This window comes from Crotalus tigris, unplaced genomic scaffold, assembly GCF_016545835.1.
Source record: "Crotalus tigris isolate CLP2741 ecotype Arizona unplaced genomic scaffold, ASM1654583v1 scf7180000017550.10884619, whole genome shotgun sequence".
In the NCBI taxonomy this organism is placed as follows: Eukaryota; Metazoa; Chordata; class Lepidosauria; order Squamata; family Viperidae; genus Crotalus; species Crotalus tigris.
Genome location: NW_024096468.1, coordinates 8,089,110 through 8,116,889, shown reverse-complemented (window position 1 = coordinate 8,116,889; position 27,780 = coordinate 8,089,110). Strand labels below are relative to the sequence as shown.

General features: G+C 39.4%; 1 protein-coding gene across 3 annotated transcripts in view; it reads right to left on the bottom strand.

Annotated features, from left to right (window-relative positions):
• CALN1 (calneuron 1) overlaps positions 1-27,780 on the bottom strand; it is a 165,436-nt gene that overhangs the window by 34,667 nt on the left and 102,989 nt on the right. For all 3 annotated transcript variants that reach the window (XM_039341977.1, XM_039341997.1, XM_039341988.1), the window contains exon 4: positions 10,625-10,737. In XM_039341977.1, coding sequence (XP_039197911.1) covers positions 10,625-10,737 — 113 coding nt within the window. The remainder of the gene's footprint in view (positions 1-10,624; positions 10,738-27,780) is intronic.

The following is a 27,780-nucleotide window of genomic DNA, read 5'->3' as shown; positions in this document are numbered from 1 at the left end:
CTAATCCACAATGGTTGAGTCTGGCTTTTTATTATTATTAAATTTATATCCAATTTTCCAAGTATATAAGCATCTTGGGTGACATACAACAATGAAATTAAATGTAAATCACACCAACAAAATCAGCATAATTAGAACCAGTGTGAGAATCAATATCATTAAAAGCAACCTACTGACTAAAAGAGATGTTTTACCATTATCCCTAACACCGGGTGTGAATGGTGTGAAATATACCTTCGATTTGTAACAATATGTCCTAAAGGACATAGAAGAGAGTTCATTTGGGAGGATCTTCAGATGGTTTAACATCTTCTGCTTTCAGATACAGAATCTGGAGGCCAAAGATAGCCCTTTGAAAAAGAGGGGAAAAAATCCTTTTTTATGTTTTTCAGATCCGTACAAGGCAGTGCTGAAATTTAGTGGCAAACCACTGAGTATCAGGAGTGGGATTTAACATCATTTTACTTTTTTAAGTTTTAGTTTTAGACCGGAAATTGAATAAAATTAAAGATGTGAAATGTGGGAGATAGAGTGGAGGAAACAGGCAGAAAATTCTGCCCAGTGTCTCTCCTGGCTGTCTCCTGTGGCCAGCTGGAACAACCATTGGAGGCTCCATTGGGTCACTAAAGAGAGACAGGGGCTATTCTGCTGTGTCTAGACCAGGGTGAAAGGTTGAAAGGCTGCAAACTTTGGAGCATGTTTGTAGTGTGTGTATGGGGATATAGGATGCAAAATTAAAAATGAATCAATAAAGATAATTGATAGGGACTTGTTGGATTGATACCGTGGAAAAAAAGCTGTGTTCAGTAAATAAGTATACAAAGCTATTTATCTTCAAGTATTTGAGGGGCTGCCACCAAGAAGAGGAGGTTATGTTATTCACAAAAGCACCAGAGGGCAGGACAAGAAACAATGGTTGGAAACTGATCAAAGAGAAAAGCAACTTGGAATTAAGGAGAAATTTCCTAAGAGTGAGGATAATTAACCAGTGGAACAGCTTGCCTCCAGAAATCATGGGTACTCCATCACTGGAGGTTTTTAAGAAGAGGCTAGACAGTCACTTGTCTGAGATGGTATAGGTCCTCCTGCTTGAGCAGGGGGCTGGACTAGAAGACCTCCAAAGTCCCTTCCAGCTCTGCTCTACTCTACTCTGCTCTGCTCTGCTCTGCTCTGCTCTGCTCTACTCTACTCTACTCGTCATCCTCTATGGTTTGATGCCATAAAAGTATTTATTTTATTTTATTTTTAATCATGTAAAAATAAAAGTGTGACCACTAGTTAGCCCATCTCTACAGGCAGACCTGGACCTTACAATCATTCAGTGACTATTTAAAGCTACAATAGCACTGAGAAAAGTGACTTACGACTATCCTTACTTTTCCAACTGTTGCAGCATCCCCATGTACATGTGATTAAAATTCAGGTACTTGACAACCAGCATGTCTTTAGGACAACTGCAGAAACCTGGGGTAATGTGATTGCCTTTTGCGACCTTCCTATCTGGCTTGCAGCCAGCAAAGTCAATGAGGATAGCTGGATTTGCTTAATGTCTGTGTGAATCACTTAACAACTGCAGTGATTTGCTTAACAACCATGGCAAACAAGGGCTGTAAAATTGGGCACAGCTCATTTAACAACTGCCTTGCCTAGCAATGGAAATTCTGGTTCCAATTGTGGTTGTAAGTCGAGGACTATCTGTATTCAGTTAGGAAACTTTTCAGATGCAGGTTTGGCTTAAACACAAAGAACTTGTAAACCAGGAGAGTTTGGAGGGTGGGGGGGTGTTGTTACATATACACAGTCAGTCTCCCAACCACAGATTGATTTACACAGCAGTTATTTGTCCCCATCTGCCTTTATATCTCCACATCCGCACTAGGTTAAAGTATTTTAAAAACCCCAAGGCATTTAAAATTGGTTTTATTCACTTTATCTGCAGCTCTGTGGTATTATTGCTTAAAAATCAGATATCAAATATAAAATGATATATTGTTTTTATTTTGTTATGCATTTATTCCAGCTTGGAATCTATTAGGATGGAACGAGGACCATAATGTTTTTTAAATGCTTGTCCTTTTTCTTGTACTAGTTCCATGATATTACTAATACTGTATTTATTTGTTTGCACTCCATTTCTCCTCCAGAAACATAAAGCAGTGCTCAATTTTTTTTTCTCACAACAATCCTAAGACCGTAACTTGCCCTCCATGCGAAAGTTGAAAGCCGCTTCTGCTGACCAGCTTTAGCCCCCCTTCCCAGCTGAATGGCCGGTTTGGGAATAGGCTGAGAGCAGGGGGAGGGGGAGTGGGCAGGCAGTGTAGAGGAGAGGGGGGGGAGCACTGCAGCATCCCTGTGGTTGGTTGTAAGGATGAACAATGGCAAGAGCACTGCAATGGCTGTAACTTTGAAACCAGGTAGAAAGTACCTTTTGGGGGAGTCTGTCATAACTCTGAACTGTCACTAAATGACTGATCATAAATCAAGGACTAGCTGTACCAGTAGATTCCAAACAGGAGAGACAACCTCTCACATATAGCTATTCCTTAACTTATGACCATTTGTTTAATTATGGTGTGAAGTCTCAACACCCTTGCAAAAAGTGATTTATGAACCATTCTCAAAGTTACAACTTTCACACCACGCCTGCAATCACGTGATTACAATCTGAGTGCTTAACAACTGGCTGACATTTACAATGGCTGCAGCATCTCGTGGTCATATCTTCATAATCTGCAATCTTCTCAGCTGGGTTCTGACACAGAACATAGAATAATCGAATTGGGAGGGACCTTGGAGGTCTTCTAGTCCAACCCTCCGCTCGAGCAGGAGACCTTATAACATTCTGGACAAATAGGTGTTCAATCTCTTCTAGAAAACCTCCAGTGATGGAGCACCCAAAACTTCTGAAGGCAAGTTGTTCCACTGGTTGTTGCTCTCATCATTAGAAAATTTCTCCTAAGTTCTAGGTTGCTTCTCTCCTTGGTTAGTTTCCATCCATTGTTTCTCATCTTCCTTTTTGGTGCTTTGGAAAATAGTTTGACCCCCTTCATATTTGTAGGAGCCCTCAAATATTGGAACATTGCTACCATGTCTCCTCTAGTCCTTCTTTTCATTAGACTAGACACGCTAAATTCCTGCAACTGTTCTTCATATGTTTTAGCCTCCAGCACCTTAATCATTTTTGTTGCTCTTCTCTGAAGAAGAAGAATTAACAACCACATGATTCTTCTTCTTCTTCTTCTTCTTCTTCTTCTTCTTCTTCTTCTTCTTCTTCTTCTTCTTCTTCTTCTTCTTCTTCTTCTCCTTCTTCTTCTTCTTCTTCTTCTTCTTCTTCTTCTTCTTCTTCTTCTTCTTCTTCATAATAGTAGTAGTAGTAATAATAATAATAATAATAATAATAATAATAATAATAATAATAAAAATAAAGCATTTGACTCTCTGCCACATGACTGGATAATCAAGTGCCTAGAAATAACAGGAGTCAGTAGAAACATCAGAAAATTTGTGCAAAGATCGATGGCACAATGGAAGACACAGTTGCAGATCCATGGTGAGAGACTGGGAGAGGTTGATATCAAGAGAGGAATATTTCAAGGAGATTCATTGTCACCATTACTATTTGTTATTGCACTGTTTCCTCTGTCAACAATACTGAATAACTCAGGACATGGCTATAAAATATCAAAAACATCTACCAGACTATCCCATGTCCTTTACATGGATGATCTGAAGCTGTATGGAAAAACATCATCTGAAATAGAATCGCTGCTCAACACTGTCCGTATATATATCCAAGATATTGTAATTGAGTTTGGCTTGGACAAATGTGCCACACTTACTATCAAACAAGGAAAAATAGTGAAAACTGAAGGAATCAAGATGCCCCACGAAAATAACATTAAGAGTCTGGATGAGGAAGAGTACTACAAATACTTGGGTATCCTTCAAGCTGACAACATCAAGCACACTGAAGTCAAGAAAAAGATTATAGGTGAATACATCAAGAGAGTGAAGAAGATCTTAAAATCCAAACTCAATGGAGGAAATACCATAAAGGCAATCAACACCTGGGCAATTCCAGTCATTAGGTACACAGCTGGAATAGTGGACTGGACTCAAGCAGAACTAAAAGCAATGGATAGGAAGACCAGAAAAATAATGACAATGAATCATGCCCTTCATCCACCCAGTGACATTGACAGATTTTATCTACCAAGGCAAATAGGTGGGCGTGGAATGCTACAAGTACATCAGATGGTTGAAGAAGAAAAAATGGCTTTGAAAGAATATCTGAAGAACAATGATGGAGATGCACTGAAATTAGTATATCAGGAAGGCTTACTAACTACTGGAGAGACCAAACTGGCCTTCAAGAAAGACCAAATGAAGAACAGAATAGAGGCATGGGAAGACAAAGCACTACATGGCCAATACATGAAAAAAATAGCTGGGAAAGCAGATAATAATAAGACCTGGCAATGGCTAAGAGCAGGAAAATTGAAGAAAGAGACCGAGGGTCTAATTCTGGCTGCACAAGACCAAGCCTTAAGGACAAATGCATATAAAGTCAAAATTGAGAAGACAGCAACAGACAGTAAGTGCCGCCTATGCAAAGAAGCTGAAGAAACAGTGGACCACTTGGTAAGCTGTTGCAAGAAAATTGCACAGACTGACTACAAGCAGCGGCATGACAAAGTAGCAACAAGGGTGCATTGGAAGATCTGCAAAAAATATCATTTGCCTGTAAGCAAAAACTGGTGGGATCATAAAATAGAGAAAGTCATAGAAAATGATAAAATTAAACTGCTCTGGGACTTCAGAATTCAACAGACAAGCACCTGCAACATAACACCCCAGACTTAACAATTGTCGATAAGAAAGACAAAAAAGTCTGGATAGTGGATGTGGCAGTGCCTGGAGACAGCAGAATAGAATAGAAAGAGCTGGAGAAGATAACAAAATACAAAGACCTACAAATAGAAATAGAAAGACTGTGGCAAAAGCAAGCAAGGGTAGTACCAATAGTCATAGGCGCCTTGGGTGCAATCCCAAAACAACTGGAACACCACTTGAACACCATTGGCATTGACAAATTTGCCATTAGTCAGTTGCAAAAGGCGGCCTTACTAGGAACTGCTTCCATCCTGCGACGATATCTGTAATACTATCAAACATCCACATCTGCCTATCCCAGGTCCTGGGTAAGGACTCGATAGGTAGACAAAATGCCAAATCCAGTCTGAACATCTTGCTGACTATGCGATGATCCATAATAATAATAATAATAAAAAAGTTAGAAGGGACCTTGGAGGTCATCTAGTCCAACCCCCTGCTCAGGCAAGAAACCCTATACCATTTCGGACAAATGGCTGTCCAGTGTCTTCTTAAAAACTTCTAGTGTTGGAGCATTCACGGCTTCTGGAGGCAGGTTGTTCCACTGGTTAATTATTCTGTCAGGAAGTCCCTCCTTAGTTCTAGGTTGCTTCTTGTCCTGCCTTTAGGTGCTTTGGAGAATAGCTTGACTCCCTTTTCTTTGTGGCAACCCCTGAGATATTGGATGACTATCATGTCACCCCTCATCCTTCTCTTCATTAAACTAATTTCACTTAAAGATCATGTAATTTGTGTGATGATCATGATAGATATGGGCATAAAATTTTGTCCAGTCATGTGATGACTCACTTAACAATTGTCTTGCTCTGCAATGGAAATTCTGGTCTCAATTGTGACATAAGTTGAGGGTTACCTGTACTCAATGTGTATCTGTTTCCCACATCTACTTGGTTGGAAACCTTGATTAATTTTTGGCAATTGATTAATTATGCTCAAATGAGGCTCCTTGTGGGAGAACAGAATTATGACTCCCACAATCAAAAATTTTCTGGAGGAACCTGCTTGCAAAAGATTAGGGAAGAAAGTCACTAATCAAATCCTTCATTTAAGACAGTTTAGTTTTCCAAGGCATCCTTGCGCAGGGAAGCATAACCACAAGGTTGTTACATACATTCATATGAACCACAGAGAACCTCTTTATCCCCTTCATTTGTAGCTGTCAAAACTCTCTAGCTTTTAACAAACACGGTGATGAGTTAACATTGCAGCATTCTCTAATATTGCCTTCAAAAAAACATTTCTTCCCCTCAAGCGTAGTATTATTTATTGCTTGCCTCAACATTTGACACTTGTTTTTCATCTGTGTGAACTTTTGGAGGTGCTGCAGAAATAGAGGCCTTCTATTGCTTGTGGTTGGCATATTTGATTTATTTCCAAGATGAAGGAGCCTGATAAATTGTGTAGCTATAGAGATGCACAATCACATTGCTGCACCATACAACTTGAAAAGAAATGTTGTAGGTTAATTAATAGCAAATGAAGACAATTTCATGAGACAAGGGTGGCCCTGAATTATAGCAGATCTACAATTCAGCAATAATCATTTCATAATAGCTTGTGAAGAGAAAGAGGGAAAGGAAACTGTGATGGCCCAACCAAGGATAAGCCAGCACTGAAGAATAAGCCAAAACTAAGTGACAAACTGGGATACAGAGTTGAAGAAGAAGTCAAACACCAAGAACATGGAATGTACTACAGATGCTCCTTGACTAATAACATTCTGTTTAGTGACCGTTTGAATTTACAATTGCGTTGAAAAAAGTGACTTATGATTTTTCACACTAACAACCGTCACAGCATGCCCATGGTCACATGATCAAAATTTGAACATTTGACAATGGACTTCTATATATGACGGTTGCAGTGTCTCAGGGTCATGTGATCACCTTTTGCAACTTTCTGACAAGTCAAATCAATGGGGAAGCCAGATTTGTTTAACAACCATGTTACTAAGTTAACAATTGCAATGATACACTTAATAACTGTGGAAAGAAAGGTTGTAAAGTGGGAAAAAGCTCAGTTAACAAATGTCTCACTTAGCATCATAAATTTTGGGCTCAATTGTGGTTGTAAGTCAAGGGCTACTTGCATAGAGTTGAAGAGGAAGTCAAATAAACATCAAGACCAAATTATGGAATATACAACTCAGAAAAACGTATATTTCAAAGAAGGAACAACTTTCATACTAATCCTTGCCCCAGAAGGGATAAACAGTTAGAAAAAAAAATCCATGGAAGATTATTTCAATATGTGATTACTGTGGTAAGATTACTATATGCACAGAGATGGAAAGATTTGACTCTATGCTCTATGGAGGAATAGTTGGTGAACTTGACAGATTTTGCTGAAATAGATAAATTGTCTTCTTTGATTTAAGAAAAGACATTATCTACATTTTGGGGCAATTCATCTGGACTTTTTGTATAAAAATGAACAAAATGAAGTTGTGATTTTTGGCTCTGAAGATTGGATAAGATAGATTATAAAAAGGAGAGTAATATGATGTAACTTTAGAGAGTTTTGTACTTAAAACTGCTGTGAAGAATATCCAAAACTACTTCTTTATATCTTTTTTCTATTTTTCTTCAATATTTTCCTCTTTCTTATAGGTTATGCTTTTTCTTTGATTTCTTTTTTGTCATCCTTACTTTGCATTAGTTTGCACTGATTTAATTTTTTTTTAAAAAAGTTTTAATTTATAAATATATATAAAAACATCCTTGTCCAGGGAAGCCCTATCTGAAGTTCAGTGAGAAAAAGCCACCTACAGTTCAAGCAGCTCACCACAAGATAGTGCTGAAACAGGAACTCATTTTAATTTAATTTAGTTTTATTATCCTATATAGAATATAATGGGCTGCTTGGCTGGCAGCTACTTACTACAGTGTGCCCTGTGGAATTCTCACCTACCAGCAATTAAAAACAAACAAAAAATAATCATAATGTTGCAACTTGGGGTGTACTTCTATGACCTATTCCACAAACAAGCAACTGGTGTGGCTTTCTAGAATAATAAACAGAGTAGTGGGTAAGCCACTGCTGAATGAAAAATCTTCATCAGGATCCAGTCCAATCTGGGAATAAACAAAATGGAGACTGCTTTAGAAAGAAGGTTGGAGTTTATTGAAGGGCAGAGCAGACAGAAGCATGGCTTCTTGAGCTTTTGTTTGGAGTTGTTCCCGTGGCATGAACTTTGAACTGAGTCTGAATGTGCCTTTCTAGTATTTTGATGGTGGTGTGTTAATCCTATTATATCTCAAAGGTCATATCCTGCTTCCCTGGGTCTGTGGTTGATGACTATGTCCTGTGTTGGATTTTTTGGTGTGAGGAATTGTTGATTCTAGGGATCTTTGTCTTTCTAATCCCATCAGTTCTAAGTTTCCAGGTGCTAGTCTTTCTGAAAGGATTATGATATCTGCATTTCTACAGAGCTGGTTTCTGCTTGGGGGGAGGGAGACTTGGGGCTATTAAGAAAAATTGGGCATGCTTTTCTGCCTTTTTAAGATCCTTTGAGGAAATATAATATTCTGCCTTTTCAATATTTCCTTCTCGGGGGGGGGGGCTGACTTCCCACACCACCATTGTGGCAATATGGAGAAATTGAGAGGGCAACAACAATATTTGTTTTCTGTAGATGATGAATCCACTTGAGCTTCCCTGCTCTTTCTTGCCTTTAAGTAAGTACATCCACTAAAATTTAGTACGAATTAGAATTACACTGTGAGTCATTTTAAATGAACTCTGTAACTCTGGATTTCAAACTAGTATTCACTTATTTCATGCTGGCTGGGGAAATCTGGGAGTTGAAGTCTACACATCTTAAAGTTGCCACAGTTGAAAAACAACAATTTCTTATGTTTATCTCCCTGCTCCCTCTTTTCTCAGGCAATTCTGAATGAATAACCACAGAATTCATGAAATAAATTCCAAGCACATTTTAAACCCTCCTAATAGAAACAAAACAAATAGAAACAGCAGAAAACCAAATTCTTTAAATGCATAGATAAGAGTCATTTCTTTCACTGCTGCAAATAAAACTAGTGTTACTAAAAGGCACCCTCGTCATGCAACACAAGTCATACCAAGATTTCCTTAATGAGATCTGATTTATGTCACCTAGCATCAACTGAAGACCATCCCTTTCTATCTATATGATCTTTTCATCCATTTTTCTAAACTTTGCTTTCAGATTTACCCAACCCAAGGAAAACCTTTGATGAAATTCTCAAATTGAAGGCACAGAGTTCTCACATTGAACCTCAATTATAAAATAAAACAGACAAGAGTGGTGTATGAGAATGTCCTATGTTGGACATTTATCTTTCCATTAGTCTGCAGTTATCTCTAATGTACAATGTTCTCAGTAAAACCAAGGAAAAGATAGCAAGAGCAGGGATCTTCAAACTTGGCAACTTTAAAACTTGTGGATTTCAACTCCCAGAATTCCCATGATATGGCTGGCTAGGAATGAAAAGGGGCCACGTTTGGACTGCCCTGCCATAGACTGTCATTTCCTTTACATCTCCTAACACATATTCAATAGCAACTTGCAACCTACAATACAATACAATACAATAACAGAGTTGGAAAGGACCTTGGGGGTCCTCTAGTCCAACCCTCTGCTCAGGCAGGAAACCCTGAACCAGTGATGGCGAACCTTTTAGAGACCGAGTGCCCAAACTGCAACCCAAAACCCACTTATGTATTGTTGGGTGCCGGGTGGGTGGGGCCCATTGGGTGGGCAGGGTCTATTAGGTGGCCATGGCTGCGGTAGTAATGGCAGACTGTGTGGGACTAAAAAGTTCAATCAATCAATTCCAACTTTGCGAGATCTTTTTTTTTTCCCATGAGAAGTTGAAATTGATTGAACCTTTTTTTTTTTTTTTGCACATGGCGGTGGAGGCCTAAAGCAAAAAGGTTTTATAAAACCCAGCTGAATGCCTAGGACTGGCCGACAGTGCGCATGCCCATAGAGAGGGCTCTGCATGCCACCTTTGGTACACGTGCCATAGGTTCGCCACCACAGCCCTATACCATTTCAGACAAATGGTTGTCCAATCTCTTCTTTAAAACTTCCAGTGTTGGAGCATTCTCAACTTCTGGAGGCAAGTCATTCCACTAATTAATTGTTCTAACTGTAAGGAAATTCCTCCTTAATTGTAGGTTGCTGCTCTCCTTGATTAGTTTCCATCCATTGCTTCTTGTCCTGCCCTCAGGTGCTTTGGAGAATAGCTTGACTCCCTCTTCTTTGTGGCAGCCCCTGAGTTATTGGAACACTGCTATCATGTCACCCCTAGTCCTTCTCTTCATTAAACTAGAGATATCCAATTCCAGCAACCCTTCTTTATATGTTTTACCTCCAGTCCCCTGATAATTTTTGTTGCTCTTCTCTGTACTCTTTCTAGAGTCTCAACATCTTTTGGTGACCAAAACTGGATGCAGTATTCCAAGTGTGGCTTTACCAAGGCATTATAAAGTGGTATTAACACCTCATGTGACCTGCACAGCATGTCCTTATCTCTTCAACTGTAGCACATTTGAGTAAACAGAAGAGAAAGACAGCGTAGAAGCCACAATGACATCATGGGAATCACAGTCTCAGTACAGAAATAATGCAAAGTACAAACTTCATGTCATTTAGTGATAACATGGCTTGTAGAAGAAGTCTTCAAGGCAATCACATGTCCATTAACTGTGGCTTAAATATATATTAAAACACCTTGCCACTAACCTGCCAGAATATGCTGTCAATTGTATTGCCCAAAAAGCCATCCCGCCCTTCTGAGGATACCAGTTTAGGCCCAAGGATCGTCATGAATTCATCAAAATCAACTTGACCATCTCCTAGAAAGGAAGGGGAGAGAGAAACTGGTGTAAGAATAAGAAAAAAAATGGAAGCATAGAATTCTAAGAAATGACACTGAAGCTTCATCAGCCATCTTGGAGAATTCTGGCATTAACTGTACCAAGAGTTATTTGGTTGCAGGAGAAGATCCTTTTATTCATGTATTTTCTTCCAGATAAAAAAGATTACAGCAAAATACAAGACATAGATGAAAATCATAGTTAAGTAAAACACACTCAGGAAAAAAAAAGACAACAAAGTACAGCAAATCAAACTGAAGCCAATTAAAATAAATCTATGAAAGCAAGAAATAAAGAAAACAGACAATTCAGCTAAACTGATCAAAGACTGAGCTCAACTTGTGAATATTTATGGAGGAAGTTTCCAACAGGGCGGCTACTTACCCACTACCACAAATGTATTGTTGATTTGTGGAAAGTGTTAGGGAATAGACAGCTTGGTGCTTCATGGCTAGCTTTCTTTTTAAAGACAGGTTTAATTAAAAGGAAGGAAATAGAGGGAAACTGGAGAACAAAGCACCAAGCGCCTTTATTCAGAACAGATCACTGGTCTCATCTTATTAGAAAATAAACAAGGTCAAAGGACTTTTTCTGCTGCTTAGTTTAGAAGCATTTTCATTTAACTGGAAGAAAAAGGAAAAGAAGCTAAGGAAACTCATGGCATTTTATTTCTGCCCAGTGGATGTTTTAGGGCTACCAGATTGGGGATATCCAAAACGATCACCAGATAGCTACAAAACTCTTAACTCCAGAAGTTGTCCGAATCCAAAGCACCTGAGGGCAGGGCAAGAAGCAATGGATGGGAACTAATCAAGGACAGAAGCAACCTAGAACTAAGGAAAATTTTCCTGACAGTTAGAACAATTAAACAGTGGAACAACTTGCCTCCAGAAGTTGTGAAAGCTCCAACATTGGAAGTTTTTAAGAAGACATTGGTCAATCATTTGTCTGAATGGTATAAGGTTTCCTGCCAGAGCAGGGGGTTGGACTAGAAGACCTCCAAGGTCCCTTCCAACTCTGTTCTTCTATTCTATCCCTGCAGCCCAGATACCAGAGCTCTAGTGTTTTTTGAGTGGTCACACCTCATCATGGCAACCATTTTATGCACCAGCAAGCTTCCACAGCATATTTAGTAACTGGTCAGGAGAGAGTCTCAAAAAACCATTTTGGCCAATGGATCCCTTGTGTTTGCCTACCTCTGACATTTAATCTTTGAGATAGACTGATGGCCTATTTATTTATTTATTTACACACCACCCATCTCATGTAGTGACACTGGGAGACTTACAATAAAATAAAAGCAAGAATACAAAAACATTATACTGTTACAAATATTGCAAATATTAGAATTAACACAGATTGGAGTGGAATAGGAACCAGTACATGAACAGGATGGAGGTGGGATCTTCTTTCTTAGTTTACTGACCAGCTCCATTGGGGAACGCCCCATTGGGGCCCCAGGCCAGTTGGCAGAGCCAAATTTTGAGGTTCTTTTAGAAGGCCAGAAAGATCAGAGCTGATTCACCTCCAGTGGCATGATGTTCCAGAGGGGGAGGCCACAGCAGAAAAGGCTCTTCTCCTGGACCTCACCACCTACTGTTCTTTTACCAAGAGCAGGCCCCTTCTGCTGGAACGAGAGGAGTGGGCCAATCCCATTGGGGTGAAATGGTTCTTCAGACAACCATGACAACCTTTAAAGGTGATAACCAACACCTTGAACCGGACCCAGAAGCAAAGCTTCAACCAGTTGCATAATCAAAGGGTTGCTATGCTCAAACCTTCACCGAGATGCAGCACTCATTTGAAAAGCTGCACAGCCCTAACTTTTTATTTCTATCTTACCTCTCAATTCAGTCTGAGCATTTCAGGCAGCTAGCAAGCAGGCAATAAATAAAAGCAAAATAAAATTTAAATTGCAAACATTGAAATCAAAGCAAACTCAGCTATTAAAAACCTGGCAAAAGAGATGCTCCTACGCTGCTCTTCTTAAGGGATAGAAAATAAGGGCCAAACACATGTTCTGGCTGAGAAATTCTGGGATTTGGGAGTTCACAAGTCGTAAAGTTGCCAAGGTTGGAGACCCCTGTTCTAAAGGATGCATTGGATGGTTTGGAAGTGAAGCAGGAGAAGGCATCTCATTCACACTCCAAAAATAAGCCATCTTCTAATAATAGCTTCATCTTCATCAGAAGGGTCTGTCCAGCAGTTTTTACTAGCCAAGTAGTTCATAAAAGAGGAAGATGTTCAGAAGATGGTCAGGCACTAAGCCAGGCCCCCAAGATTAATATCAAGATTTTAATTTGGACTTTATAAATGTATCTACCGCAATAAAATGGGGGTGGGAGCAGGGAGGAAAATGTCTTCAAATGAGAAATACATCATGATTCTTTTTAATGCAGCAATTTATACTCACGCCTTTGTCAATGGACATACTGCCAAGACCATATAAAGACCATATAATAGCAATAGCATTTAGGCATATTTACAGCAGAGGTCCCCAACCTTTTGGGCACCAGGGACTGGTTTTGTGAACAGAGGTTTTTCCACAGACCAGAGGGTGTGTGGTTTTGTGTGCTGCCTGCATCTTGTGGATGGGACTTTGCTTGTTTGTGCAGACTGGTTGCTGGCATGCCACGGCCCGGTACTGGTCCATGGATCAGGGGTTGGGGACCCTTGCTTTACAGCACTCTCTGGGCAGTTTACAATGTATTTGCATATTGCCCCCCCACGACCAGGGTCTTCAGTTTACCTGCCTTCTGGATGGAAGGGTGAGTCAACCTTGAACCCCATCAGGATCAAACTCCAGGCAGTGGGGAGAGTTTGTCTGCAACTACATTCTAAGCACTGCACCATAAGAGCTCCATTATACAACATCAAATGATATTTGACAAGGTGAAGGGCACTCTTTACCTTTCAGCCATTTTTTGTCTTCCTTTTATTGTATGACGTTTGTTGTTGTTGCTGTTAATTGCGAAGTCGTGTCCGACCGATCGCGACCCCATGGACAACGTTCCTCCAGGTCTTCCTGTCCTCTACCATCTTCTGGAGTCCATTTAAGTTCTCACCTACTGCTTCAGTGACTCCATCCAGCCATCTCATACTCTGTCATCCCATTCTTCTATTGCCCTCAATCTTTCCAGTGAGTCCTTCCTTCTCATTAGGTGGCCAAAGTATTTGAGTTTCAACTTCAGGATCTGGTCTTCTAAAGAGCAGTCAGGGTTGATCTCTTCTAGGACTGACCGGTTTGAACGCCTTGCAGTCCAAGGGACTCGCAGGAGTCTTCTCCAGCACCATAGTTCAAAGGCTTCAATTCTTTTGCACTCTGCCTTTCTTATGGTCCAGCTTTCATAGTCATACATTGCAACTGGGAAAACCATGGCCTGGACTATACGCACTTTTGTTGGCAGGGTGATGTCTCTGCTTTTTAGTATGCTGTCTAGATTTGCCATAGCTTTCCTCCCCAGGAGCAAGAGTCTTTTAATTTCTTGGCTGCAGTCCCCATCTGAGGTGATCTTTGAGCCCAGAAAAATAAAATCTGTCACTATCTCCATTTCTTCCCCATCTATTTGCCAGAAATTGAGAGGGCCGGATGCCATGATTTTGGTTTTCTTAATGTTGAGTTTCAAGCCAACTTTTGCATTCTCCTTCTTCACCCGCATCAAGAGGCTCTTTAATTCTTCTTCACTTTCTGCCATTAGAGTGGTATCATCTGCATATCTTAGGTTGTTGATGTTTCTCCCGGCAATCTTAATTCCAACTTTTGATTCATCTAGCCCTGCCTTTTTCATGATGTGCTCTGCATATAAGTTAAATAGGCAGGGCGACAGTATACAGCCTTGCCGGACTCCTTTTCCAATTTTGAACCAATCCGTGGTTCCGTGTCCAGTTCTCACTGTTGCTTCTTGACCCGCATATAGGTTTCTCAAGAGACAAATGAGATGGTCTGGTACTCCCATCTCTTTAAGAACTTGCCACAATTTGTTGTGATCCCCACAATCAAAGGCTTTTGCATAGTCAATGAAGCAGAAGTAGATGTTTTTCTGGAACTCCCTAGCTTTCTCCATGATCCAGCGTATGTTGGCAATTTGATCTCTAGTTCCTCTGCCTCTTCGAAATCCTGCCTGTACTTCTGGTAGTTCTCGATCCACATACTGCTGGAGTCTAGCTTGTAGATTTTAAGCATAACTTTACTAGCATGTGAAATGAGTGCAATGGTGCGATAGTTTGAACATTCTTTGGCATTGCCTTTCTTTGGAATTGGAATGTAAACTGACTTTTTCCAATCCTGTGGCCACTGTTGAGTTTTCCAAATGTGCTGGCAAATTGAGTGTAGCACTTTTACTACATCGTCTTTTAAAATTTTGAATAGCTCAGCTGGAATACTGTCACCTCCACTAGCTTTGTTGTTGCTCAGATTTTCTAAGGCCCATTTCACTTCACATTCTAGGATGTCTGGTTCGAGGTCAGTGACCATCTCATTGTGGTTATCTGGGACGTTAAGATCATTCTTGTATAGTTCTTCTGTGTAGTTTTGCCATCTCTTCTTAATCTCTTCTGCCTCTGTTAGGTCTCTGCCATTTTGGTCCTTTATCATGCCCATCTTTGCATGAAACTTTCCCTTCATATCTCCAATTTTCTTGAAGAGATCTCTGGTCCTCCCTATTCTGTTGTTTTCTTCTATTTCTTTGCACTGTTCATTTAAAAAGGCATTCTTATCTCTTCTAGCTATTCTCTGGAATTCTGCATTCAATTGGGTGTATTTTTCTCTTTCTCCTTTGCCTTTCACTTCCCTTCTTTCCTCAGCTATTTGCAAAGCTTCCTCAGACAGCCACTTTGCTTTCTTGCATTTCTTTTTCTTTGGGATGGTTTTAGTTGCTACCTCTTGTACAATGTTGCGAACTTCCATCTATAGTTTTTCAGGCACTCTATCAGATCTAAAGTTTGCATTAGTTTGACGTGAACTGTATTGAATAGGGCTGGTTCATCAAATACTGCTCTGAGTGCTATATTTCCAGAACCCTAGTTAGTTGAAGTGAAATATGTAAATAATAGTTCTCGTTCCACAGAGTTCATTTCAGTTTTTGTTTCATTTTTTAAAAAAACTTTAGTGATGTGCAAAATATTTTGCATTTAAACCACCTCACTGTTTTGAGCCTGACAGAGTTGCTTTGAATGCAATTGAACATGAACAATTTTGATAATTCAGGAAGCATTAGACATAAAAAATGATTGAAGCAGCTTATTTTTTGTGAAACAGTTGGCCTGCACTCAGAACGATTGCTTTGAGCTTTAAAGGCGACATTTCAAATTCAAACAGGTTGCATGTTCAAAGTTTAATACATAGCTTTTTTTAAAATGAAGGAGGCTAGTGTGTTAAATTGTTATTCCAAATTCCAGTAGAAGAATCACATTAAAGAGTTGAACTATAAACTGGCCATAAGCAGCAAGAAAAAAAAATGTCAAGAAGATTGCTAAAGCATTTTGTTTTCAGCTATTACAAACCATGGGGAATTAGGCACAAGAATTACTATTAAAAATATTGTTAAAGAAACACTCCAACGAAATAAGCCATTCCTCCAAAGTCATGCTGTCTTAATGGAGCAACATGCAGCGGAACAGATCCATTCATTATCCTGATAATTCGAAAATCTGAGCTTTTCTTATGGTCTTTTATATTCCTCTCCCATTATGGTTGAAAGCAGTAATTTACAACTTTGGGAACCCATTTTGTCAATACAGGTAGTCTTTATTTGGGAGCCACTTTAGCATAATATTTAAGGGATCGAGCTAGAAACTAGGTTACCATGAATCCTAGTCCCATCTTAGACACAAAGCCAACTGAGTGACTTTGGGCCAGTAATCTCTCTTAAGTCTAGGGAGAAAGCGACGGCAAACCACTTCTGAAATCTTGCCAAGAAAACTGCAAGGACCTACCCAGGCAGTCACTAGAAGTCAGAAACCGACTTGAAGGCATACACCAAAAAATCTTTCTTTAGTGACTGCCTTGGATAGCAACAGTGGTGGGATTCAGCCAGTTCGCACCACTTCGGCAGAACCAGTAGCTAATATTTAAGGCCCAGAATGGATTCCGGAAATGGCATCCATACAGAGAACCAGTTGTTCACATATTTGAATCCCATCACTGGATAGCAACCATTTGCAGTTACTATGGCAATGAAAGAGGAACTCTGAGACCAATGCCATCTTTCTCAGTTACGTGTTTGCCATTACAGTCACTTAGTTCTGTACCTGTTCTGTGCATTGTTCTGTGCCTGGTCTTTTATTTGTTTGTTTGCTTGTTGTTCATTTTTCCCTTCTTCACAGGGCACAGAAATTGCCTAAACAAGCTATCTCTTCCTGAACGGCTTTCTTCTACAGGGCAGAACCTCACTAAAAGTTAACTAACTCAGCTCTGTGACTTTAATTACTGTACAGGTAATCCTTGACTTACAACAGTTTATTTAGTGATCTTTCAAAGTCACAACAGCACTGAAAAAAGTGACTTATGACTGTTGCAGGATCACCAGGGTCACATAATCAAAATTTAGATGTTTGGCAACATCTAAACTCCTATTTATGACAGATGCAGTGTCCCGGGGTCATGTGATCACTTTTTATGACCTTGTGACAAGCAAATGGGGAAGCCAAATTCACTTAATAACCATGTTACTAACTTAACAACTGCAGTTTAACAATTGTCTCACTTAGCAACAGAAATTTTGGGCCCAATTGTGGTCATAAGTTGAGGACTACCTGTAGTTGATTAGAACCAAGTTGCTGTCAACTTAAGACATGGTTGTTCTCTTCTGATGTTTTTCTTTCTTTTAATACTTTTTAGTTTTTATCTATAGGCTGTCCAGAGTTGTTGCGGAGTTGAGCAGCCTTGATATTGGAATGAATGAATGAATGAATGAATGAATGAATGCCTTTACTGGGTGAGTGGGAAATTAGGGGTCTTAAATTAGAGGCTAATATGTAGCTTATGTGTCATGCATGGCTAACTTCTACTTATTCTACCATCTAAACCTATTCTATAAACCACTTTAAAAAACCATGGTTTATTATTCTATAAACCACTTTAAAAAAACATGGTTTATTATTTCATTTACTCCCATCTTCACAGCAGGGTGGTAAAACGGCTCTTTCCAAGGATCAGATTGTGTTTTGTTCCTTGTTGAGAGGAACTAAATCAGTTTCAAAGAGAAACATCTTTCAAATAGTTAACAGTGACACTTCAAAAACAAACATTCCTGTATTCCACTCTTTCTAAATTTGGATCACTTGGTTGTAAAATATTAAGAGTTTATCAGAATAGCCATGCATTGGATCAATCCAATTTATAAATTGTATAGCACTAAAAGTACAATTTTAATGAAGAGACCTTAATTTCTCTTTAACTATAGTGATATAACATACAAAAAATCTCAAGTTTTTGACTGACTTTTAAATATGGACTAATCTAAGAGAGGCTAAGAGAGAAAGTGAATTTCTATTCATTTTTTAAAAAAAATAAATAAATTGTAAACAGACTATGTTTTATTTCTGCTTTAACACTGCAGGTTGGTCTGTCACTCACATACCAATTCAAATAACCAGCAACAGTGTATAATGTGAAGTGATTAAATACTAAGGATAATTTATGTAATGGTGAAATAGTGAAATGAAAAAGGATTTTTCTCTCACCCCCCAAACACAAGGAAGAACACTGAAATGGTTCTGATAGATGAGACCAACTAAAACAGAACTCTGAGGCTTGAGGTTTCCTTTAAGAATATGTTTATTGGCTACAAAGTATCAGCCCTGTCAAAAGTGAAACCAAGACTAAAGTTCCCTCCAAAAAGTTACAGTATACAAAGTTAAATTTCCCACCCCACTACTATGCAATCAACTATGTTTCCCAATAGAATAGTTTGGTGGGCTTTCTAAGAGAAGGCTCAGCACCCCAGCCCAACGAACAGAAATGACCTTGGTTCCCATGGGACAGAGAATTGTTTAGGCTAACAGAAAAATTCCACCATCCCCATCCCATTCTGGTGGCAACCGAAAATGAGCCAAATGGCTTCATTCAGGTTCATTGCAGAATTGACAAACACATAATCAGGTTAATTAATCAACCAGTAATTCAAACAATTCCTTTCCAATCTTAGATTGTTTTAAGGCTTGGCAATTTGTTTTTTGCCCTTCTCTTAGCACAAAGAGCACAAAATATCTTTGAAATCCCCTGAAGCATGAAGAGTCATTCCAGACAGAACCAATATGAGAGAGAAATTTCTAAATAAAGTCTTGCTTTAGTTTAAAAATGACACTGAGTTCATTAGCTACAGGTGCCTATTGGGACTTATCCATAACTGCTGCTATCACACATCACCAAAAGGACAACGGTGTCATAACTGTACAGATGTTTGCTCAACCACGGAGAGCAAAATAATTCCTCTCTGATTTTTGGAATTAAACCAGGGGTGTCCAATCTTGGCAACTTTAAGATTTGTGGACTTCTAAAGCTATGTTTATTCAACTTCTACTCTACTCACCTGGCAGAATTTTACTGTGATAACTTAGAACTGAAAAGGTATAATTATTCCAATTTCTCTGAAAAGCATAATTGACTAGGAAGAAGGTTAAAGCCATAATTCGAACAAAAAGCCTATATAAAGGCAAATTAATCTGGGGAACTCTTGGCTTATTTGCTTAATTATTTTAGTACTAGTTCAATGTAAAAGAGCCTCTATTGTAAACACATGGTACTCTGCCTGTTCTGGTTGTTTTGAAATGCTACTATACATCTTATCAACGTTTAAGAAATAGCACTGACACCAAATTTGGCTGATTCTGAAAAACCAAGGAAGGTGAGATCTGATTAGGGCTTGGTTAACAAACATTCAACAATTGTTTGAAGTTATGACAGCACTGAACCAAGAGGCTTACGGATGGTCCGCAAATTGTGGTTGGTGCAGCATCCCTATAGTCATGTGATTACAATTCAGGTGCTTGGCAACTGGTTTAAAATTATGATGGTCACAGTGTTCCACAGTCATGTGATTACCATTTGCAACTTTCATTGCTAGCTTCCAACAAGCAAAGGCAATGCGGAAGCTGGCAGGAGGTCACAAATGTGTCACTGCTCTTAATGACTGTGTGGAATTTGCTTAATAACTGCAACTTGAATTGCTGGAAGTACTGTTATAACTTGGCACAGTCATGTGATGTCACACTATGATTGCTTCGCTCAACAATGGACAATTGTTATTTGGTGGCACAGTGGTTAAGTGCACTATTGAAGGCAAACAAATAAGTTTGATCCTGATGGGGCTCAAGGTTGATTTAACCTTCTATTTTTCTGAGGTTGGTAAAAAGAGGACACAGATTGTTGGGGAAAATATGCAAATAATGCTGACATTTTAAACCACCCAGACAGTGCTGTAAAGCACTATGGGGCAGTATATAAGTCTAAATGCTATTCCTATTGCTAACTGAAGACTACCTGTGGTATTGGATGGAAGTCCAATGTATATCACAGTGTAGTAGATTAGATTGTCAAAATGTAATACAGTTTTAATCTCATGTGATAAGGTTGAGCCCATATATTCTATCTGAGTTGAGCTCAAATATAAGGGATCTTTATTTTAAGCATAATTTAAGATTTACACTATAATTTTCATGGGTGAAAGAAAGAAAAGAAAAAAAATCACATTAAAATGTTGAGAGAGGAGTTTGGAGACTATACAATGTGGTTCAGAGTATGTGTTTGAATCTTGGACTCACCTACTCGAAATAAAAGATAATATAAGCATTTTTAAATGAGAAATGTGGGGGTGTGCAGACAGCAGTGCAGTTATTTGGTTTCAGTGGACCTTGACATTAATTCAAATACATTATTTATATACACACATATAAATATAAATGAGATTGTAATATAACACAGTGTTTCTTCCTTCTCCTATCTGTCTGTCTAAATGCTTATATCAATCCTCAGCACAAACATAATGGGTCAGGCATTCATTTCATCTGTTATGGTTCTCTACTAACCCACTCAAGCTTCCTTTTGTAACATAACTTTTTCTTTAATTAATTCCAATTTTGCTGAACTCAAGCACCTGACTGAGCAGGGAAATTCATGCATTCCTTGGAACAGAGGTCCCCAACCTTTTGGGCACCAGGGGCCGGTTCCATGGAGAGAGGTTTTTCCACGGACTGGAGGGGGTGTGGTTTTGTGTGCTGCCTGCATCCTGCGCATGGGGCTTTGCTTGCTTGTGCGGACCGGTTGCTGGCATGCCATGGCCCGGTACTGGTCCATGGACCGGAGATTGGGGACCCCTGCCCCGGAAGACCCCACGAGAATGTTATCGAGAAATATTGTGTGGATTAATTTATTTTAGAATTTCAACACATTCATTGGTGTGCAATTCTTTTAACACAGGATATAGCAAATCAAGAGGAATGAGGGACATTGGTAAGAAAGGTCTTTTCACACGATACTTCAAAAAGAGACAAAAAAGAGGAATGCCTATGATTTCTCTTAGGCTTGTAACTTAAAATATGTCTTAAGGAAAGATACAAATATTTGGACTGAAGTTTTTCCTCCATAAATATTAATAATATGGGTAAAACTCAGAATAAATTGGTTTCAAATGTTAATATCTTGGCACTAGGTCAAAATTTCACAATATTCCACTTTTACCAGTATAGGTAGTCCTTAACTCATGACCATAAAGGAGACTGCCCATCTCAGTCGTACATTGTGAGTGAAATGGGTCACCCATGTGACCAAACCCATGTAATTGTCATTAAACAAACTAATGGTTTGCTATGGGTTGGATTTGCCAAAATCCAACGGTAAATGCTGGTTTTCAGCAAAACCATCATAAAATGTGGTCATGGGATCATGGGATGTTGCAAATGACTGTAAATGCAGGTCGGTTGCTGAGCACCGGCTGTCAAAATGTTGGAACCAGGTTGTAAGTAACCTTGGGGAGGTCTGCTGTAAGTTCAAACAGTCATTCTGCAACTGGTCATAAAGTGAGAACTATCTATAATTCTGAGCATCAGAAATTAGGCTTGTGTGAAGGAGCACTATTCTATTTTGCTACGGTTCTTCAGATGTTTTATCTGACTTGGCTACCTGATCTTAACAAGCAGCACTTCTTCGCATAACCTGTCTTCTGATGAAGGAATCTCCAACCTTAGCACCTTTTAAGACTTGTGGACTTCAACTCCCAGAATTCCCCAGCCAGCATGGGTAATCCACAAGCCAGGTTACAAGGTTGGAGACCCCTGCTCTAATGTTTGAAAGCAAAGAAGTACATCAGTGAAAGATCTGAAATAATACAATCTTTAAGTCTTCTGGGTATGTTTGTGGTGCATGATATAGTTGTGATGGTGATTATCACATGCTTTAATCAGACCACAGATGTTTTAACTTGTAGGCTACCAAGAGGTATTTCATGGTGGTAAGGTAGTCTTCATAAAGATCATAACTAACTGCTACTGGAACCAAAAGGAACATCTGTTGTCATATCCATTTGCCTAGATACTGAGACACTCAAGTTCAGCTACAGTATAGACTAGTTACCCCTTTTTTCTGGAGAAAGCTCCTCAGCTAATCTGTTCAGAGATGGAACTCATGTTCTATTGGTAGACACTTTGAACCCATCTAGATGGAAGGGAGTAAAAAAACACTGAATTCATCACCATACAGAGGTGTTCCTGGTGCTTGTTTTGTTACACATATTGCAATAGGGATATATTTTATTATTTTCTCCAGCACCTTTTGACCTCTTTTCAATCAGTTGAAATGTGGGAATTTAGTGGGGATATAATGGAGAGTTTGGAATGGATTAGATTGGACTAGTCTAGTTTATTGGCCAGGCGTGATAGACACAAAAGGAATTTGTCTCTAGTGTAACAACAACAACAACAATAGAAAGTAGTGGAACAGATGAGAAGGATAATAGTAATATAGTCCTACCACATGGGTAAATATCATTAGACATAAGGCAATACTGTAGGAATTAGATGTTCTGCAGAGTGACGGTACGAAGGAAAAAACTGTCTCTGTGTTTAGTTGTTCTGGCATGCAATGCTCTGTAGTGCCACCCCAATGGGAAGAGTTGAAACAGTTTATGTCCAAGATGTGAGTGAGGGGTCTGTAAATATTTTCTGAGCCCTCTTTCTGACCTGTGCAATATACAGGTCTTCAATGGAAGGCAGGCTGGGTGCAATCTGTAGTCTGTACCTGTCCTATTTGATTATTGTACCAAACCAGACACTTATAGAAGTACAAATGATAGATTGAATATTTCCTCTGTAGAACTGTATCTATATATAATGGGGAATTATAATCATTGTTGATATTGTAACTGCCTCCTTCACTATGACTTATGGTTTCATTTCCGTATGTATTCTCTTGCAAAATAACTTTTACTGGGCCAGAATATTTAAATGCAAGGCACAAGTTAATCAAATCAGCAATTCAGCTGTGCCTGGAAGCTGAGGGATAGTTAGAGAGGTTAATGTGGAATTCTGAATCCTTTAACACCATCAAGTGATTAGTTCATGGATTATCCACTTGAAAAATTCTCAAAGGGAAATCTATTTATGAACTCTGCTCTAAACTCATAGACCAGCACTACGAGCCATACTAAGGAACATTAGAGGGTTGTTGTAAAAATGATTTGCCAAAATAGTACTAATAGCAGCAATATACTGTAGTACTTAAGCAGCTAGGTAAAATATTGAAGGAAGGCTTCCTTTCAACAAAACTTCAGATGAATCACCTCAGCAAAAGAGATTTACAAGATGTGTGAATTAAAGGTAGGTGCTGTGCTGAAGCAGCAGAATAAATCACGGAGATTTGAAATGTTGCATAGCGTTATGGAGCCCTTGACAAACTAAGCAGCTTTTCTCCTGTTCCTGTAATGTTCACTTTTGCAACTTCACATCTATACATGCATAATGCAGGTGTGAATGGTTAATTGGGTTCTCTGACCCTAATATATATGCCAAGCCAGTGAGTTACTTATCTCTTTCAACTGTCTTTTGGAACATTTCTGGAGGGACATGGCTGTTGCTTTGGGCAACAACTTCACTTCTCAGCTCCCCACCTCTTTAAAATACCCATCTGGAAGTTATAACTGCTCTCTGCTGATTATGGGTTATTAAATTTCTCTGCTGCTCTGTCAGGGAATTGTGCAGCAGGTGTCCAAATTAAGTCACAGAAACATACTTGTAGTTTTATATACATAAATATAAAACCACAAGTACATGTCTATGACTTCAATATATACAACAAACTAGATAGTCAAACAGACAGGAGCATCATGAGGTAAATCACAGAACATACAGGGCACACAGAAGGAAAAAAGGTGGGAAAAAAGGGAAACTCCCCCTCCACACCCACAGCAACCAATCACAGTGCAGATTGCTTCACGCACGAGCCAGCATTCTCTAACCCAGGGGTGTCAAACTTGCCATGACACGTGACGTGTCGCGATGTATCACAACCTTTTCTCCATTGCCGGAGCAGGAGTGGGCGCAGTTTCGGCATGACACATCCAGCCCACAGGCCAGCAGTTTGACACCCCTGCTCTAACCAATCAACTATAACTGTGATTGCTCCAGTTACCAAATTTAAATACCTTAACATGGTCCTTCCAACTCTAAAGAGAGCTTACTCTGAATGTGGGGAAGGGTATCAAAGCTAACTAGTCCAGTGTGCTCACTTGAATTACAGGCAGTCCTCAAGTTATGATGGCATTTGGGAGTAGAATTTCCATTGCTAAGCAAGGCAGTAGTAAAGCTCAATGGCCCATGACTGCAATCCCTAGTGATGCCAATCTTGGCAGTCCCCAATATTGTTGTTAACAGAATCTTACCAGTTGTTAGCTGAGGACCCACTTGGATCCAAGCCATTCCCAGCTTGGTCCTTCCCAGTCCTAAGCTTTTATTCTTCCAACGTAAGAGACTATCTCCCCTTTTAACTCCCCAAACCACCTATTCACCCCCATCAATGCAATTTTGGCAATCATACACCCTGCCTTGAGGCGCAGCAAGAAGCCCCAGAATCACACAGCTCTGGGGCTGCTTGCCACATTGGGCTCAGAGGTTTCTTGGCACATTGCAAGGACCCCCTGAGCCTCAGCACAGCATGAAGCCATAGCTGTCTCATTGTGGACCAGCAGTGAGATGTCAAACCACATCTGCCCCAGGAAGCCTCATCCACTCCATCACAGCTCGGCAGTGCAACATAAAGCTCCAGCCCCAGCCAGCTATCCTTGTACTAACAAGGTGTATCCAGCCTGGCCATTCTCAGAGCAGCTCCTAACTATGTGAGGCCTTCTTCCTCAAGTCTCATGAAGAAATAGGTACACATGATCTCAGGAAGAACATCTCTTGCAACCATTAGCTGCCTTGCAAAGGGCCAGGCTGGGTGTGCTTGGCCCACAGAGATAGGAGGTAGATAGTAAAGGACTAGTGGGGGCAAACAAGTGCAGGGTGGCAGGGGCTGCAGAATGCAGGGGCCCAACGAGCAGAGATTTGAGGGAGATAGGTGGGTGGGTAGGTGGAGTTGAAGCATCCCCACGATTGTAAGAGTAGATGGCTGCCAAGTGCCTGAATTTTAATTACATGACCACAGGGGCACTGCTACGGTCACACTTTGGGGGACAAGGGGTAAGTCTCATTTGTTCAGCACCACTGCAACTTCAAAAGGTCACTAAACAAATGGTTGTAACTTGAGGATTATCTGTACACCTTTTTCAATCTGCACCATTAGGACAAATTTAAATTTCTGGATATCAGTGAACAGATGCCAGGCTAACACTAGCCTAAATATTTACTGAAGGGATTGTAAAGCTGAGTATTTTGTCCCCTTTATAACCTCTTTCTCCCTGACTCACTTTAGGCACAAGCAATCAAAACCATATGTTAAAGGGTCGAGTTGACTATTTTACTGTGTTCTACCTGTAATACAGGAATACCCCCCAGACTGCTTGTCTTCCTTTGGGTACAAACAGATAAGTTTCATGGAACTTGGGGAAATGGGATATGTGTGTCAAGCTTGTGCTTCTTCAGGCTGTGCAAAGATTCAAGACTAGTTCCCCACTTGATCCCTCCTCCTTACCTGGCTGGGTATTTCCCAACACTTACTTATCTTCATTACTTTGTTTTTTGTGATAGTTGAAAAAAGCTTATTCTTTAAACAGTTTTGGAAATATGGATTATTTAAAAGTTAGAGGAAGACACCACTTTCCTGGATTCAACAATCTGGGCTCTTTGCTTAACAATTTGGAAGCAGTTGTGCTACCCTTTCTTGGCAGTTAAAAATTATTAGAACAGACACTTGTGTTTATACTTACAACTGGGAAAATAGTAAAAGATGGGAAATATCCAATTTCTCTTTGCCCAATTCTCCTGATCCAATTTAGCACATTATTATACATCCAGGCTTAGTGTGCAGATAAACTGCAGGAAATAATAACCCAATATATCCCACTATCCCATCTCAAACTATTAATTTATTTCATAAAAGAATCATCTATTCTTGTAAAGATAACAAAGGCCCATTAAAGAGAATATGTACATATGTACAGGTAATCCTCGATTTACAGCACATTGTTTAGTGACTGTTCGAAGTTACACCATTGAAAAAAGTGACTTATGATTGTTTTTCATACTTACGACTGTTGTGATGTTCCCATGGTTACATGTTCAAAATTCAGACAGTTGGTAACAACAACAATAATAGAATTGGAAGGGACCTTGGAGATCTTCTAGTCCAACCCCCTGCTCAGGCAGGAAACCCTATGCCATTTCAGATACATAGTGGTCTAGTCTCTTCTTAAAAACTTCCAGTGTTGGAGCATTCAATATTTCTAGAGACAGGTTGTTCCACTGATTAATTGTTCTAACTCTCAGGAAGTTTCTCCTTAGTTGTAGGTTGCTTCTCTCCTTGATTAGTTTCCATCTGTTGCTTCTTGTCCTGCCTTCAGGTGCTTTGGAGAATAGCTTGACTCCCTCTTCTTTGGGGTAGCCCCTGAGATATTGGAAGACTACTATCATGTCACCCCTCGTCCTTCTCTTCATTAAATTAAACATACCAATTCCAGCAACCATTCCTTATATGTTTTAACCTCCAGTCCCCTAATCATCTTTGTTGGTCTTCTCTGTACTCTTTCTAGAGTCTCAACATATTTTTATGATGGTTGCAGTGTCCCAAGGTCATGTGAGCACCTTTCATGACCTTCTGACAAGCAAAGTCAATGGGAAAGTCAAATTCATTTAACAACCTGTTACTAACTTAACAACTGTAGTGATTTGCTTAACAATTTTGGCAAGAAAGATCATAAAATGGATCAAAACCCAATAAATGTCTCACATAGCAACAAAAAATTGGGGCTTCATTGTGTAGTTGTAAGTTGAGAACTACCTGTACGAAGCATCTAGACAGATTAGTACAGAAAAAACAACTTTAAGATAATTTCTGTAGTGTTTAAATACAATGGACTAGAAGTTCAGAGATTATAAATTCTAAATCCTGCACTGAACTGGAAGCCAGTTTAGTAAATCTCAGCCAATCACTCTCTCTTTCAGTCCTAGAAAGAAGGCAAGGGCAAACATTTCTGAAAACATGACAAGAAAATTGCATAGACAACTGCATGTAATTGCCAAAAATCAATGCTGTTTTGAAGACAAAACAATGTTATCAGTGTAACATTCTTGCCTCTGACTCTACTCTATACTGAAGGAGAGAAGAGAAGGGGAAATGTACATCCTACCTGCCAATCTTCTTGCCGTACTGAATGGCTAACAGCATTTAATATAGGTAGAAATCAGATTTACTTTATTTATTACATTCCAGGTAGTCCTCAACTTATGACCACAACTGAATCTAAAATTTATGTTGCTAAGTGAGACATTTGTTATTTGAGTTTTTCTCCATTTTACAACCTTCCTTGCCACAGTTATTAAGTAATTCACTGCAATTGTTAAGTTATTAGCACAGTTGTTAAGTGAATTTAGCTTTCC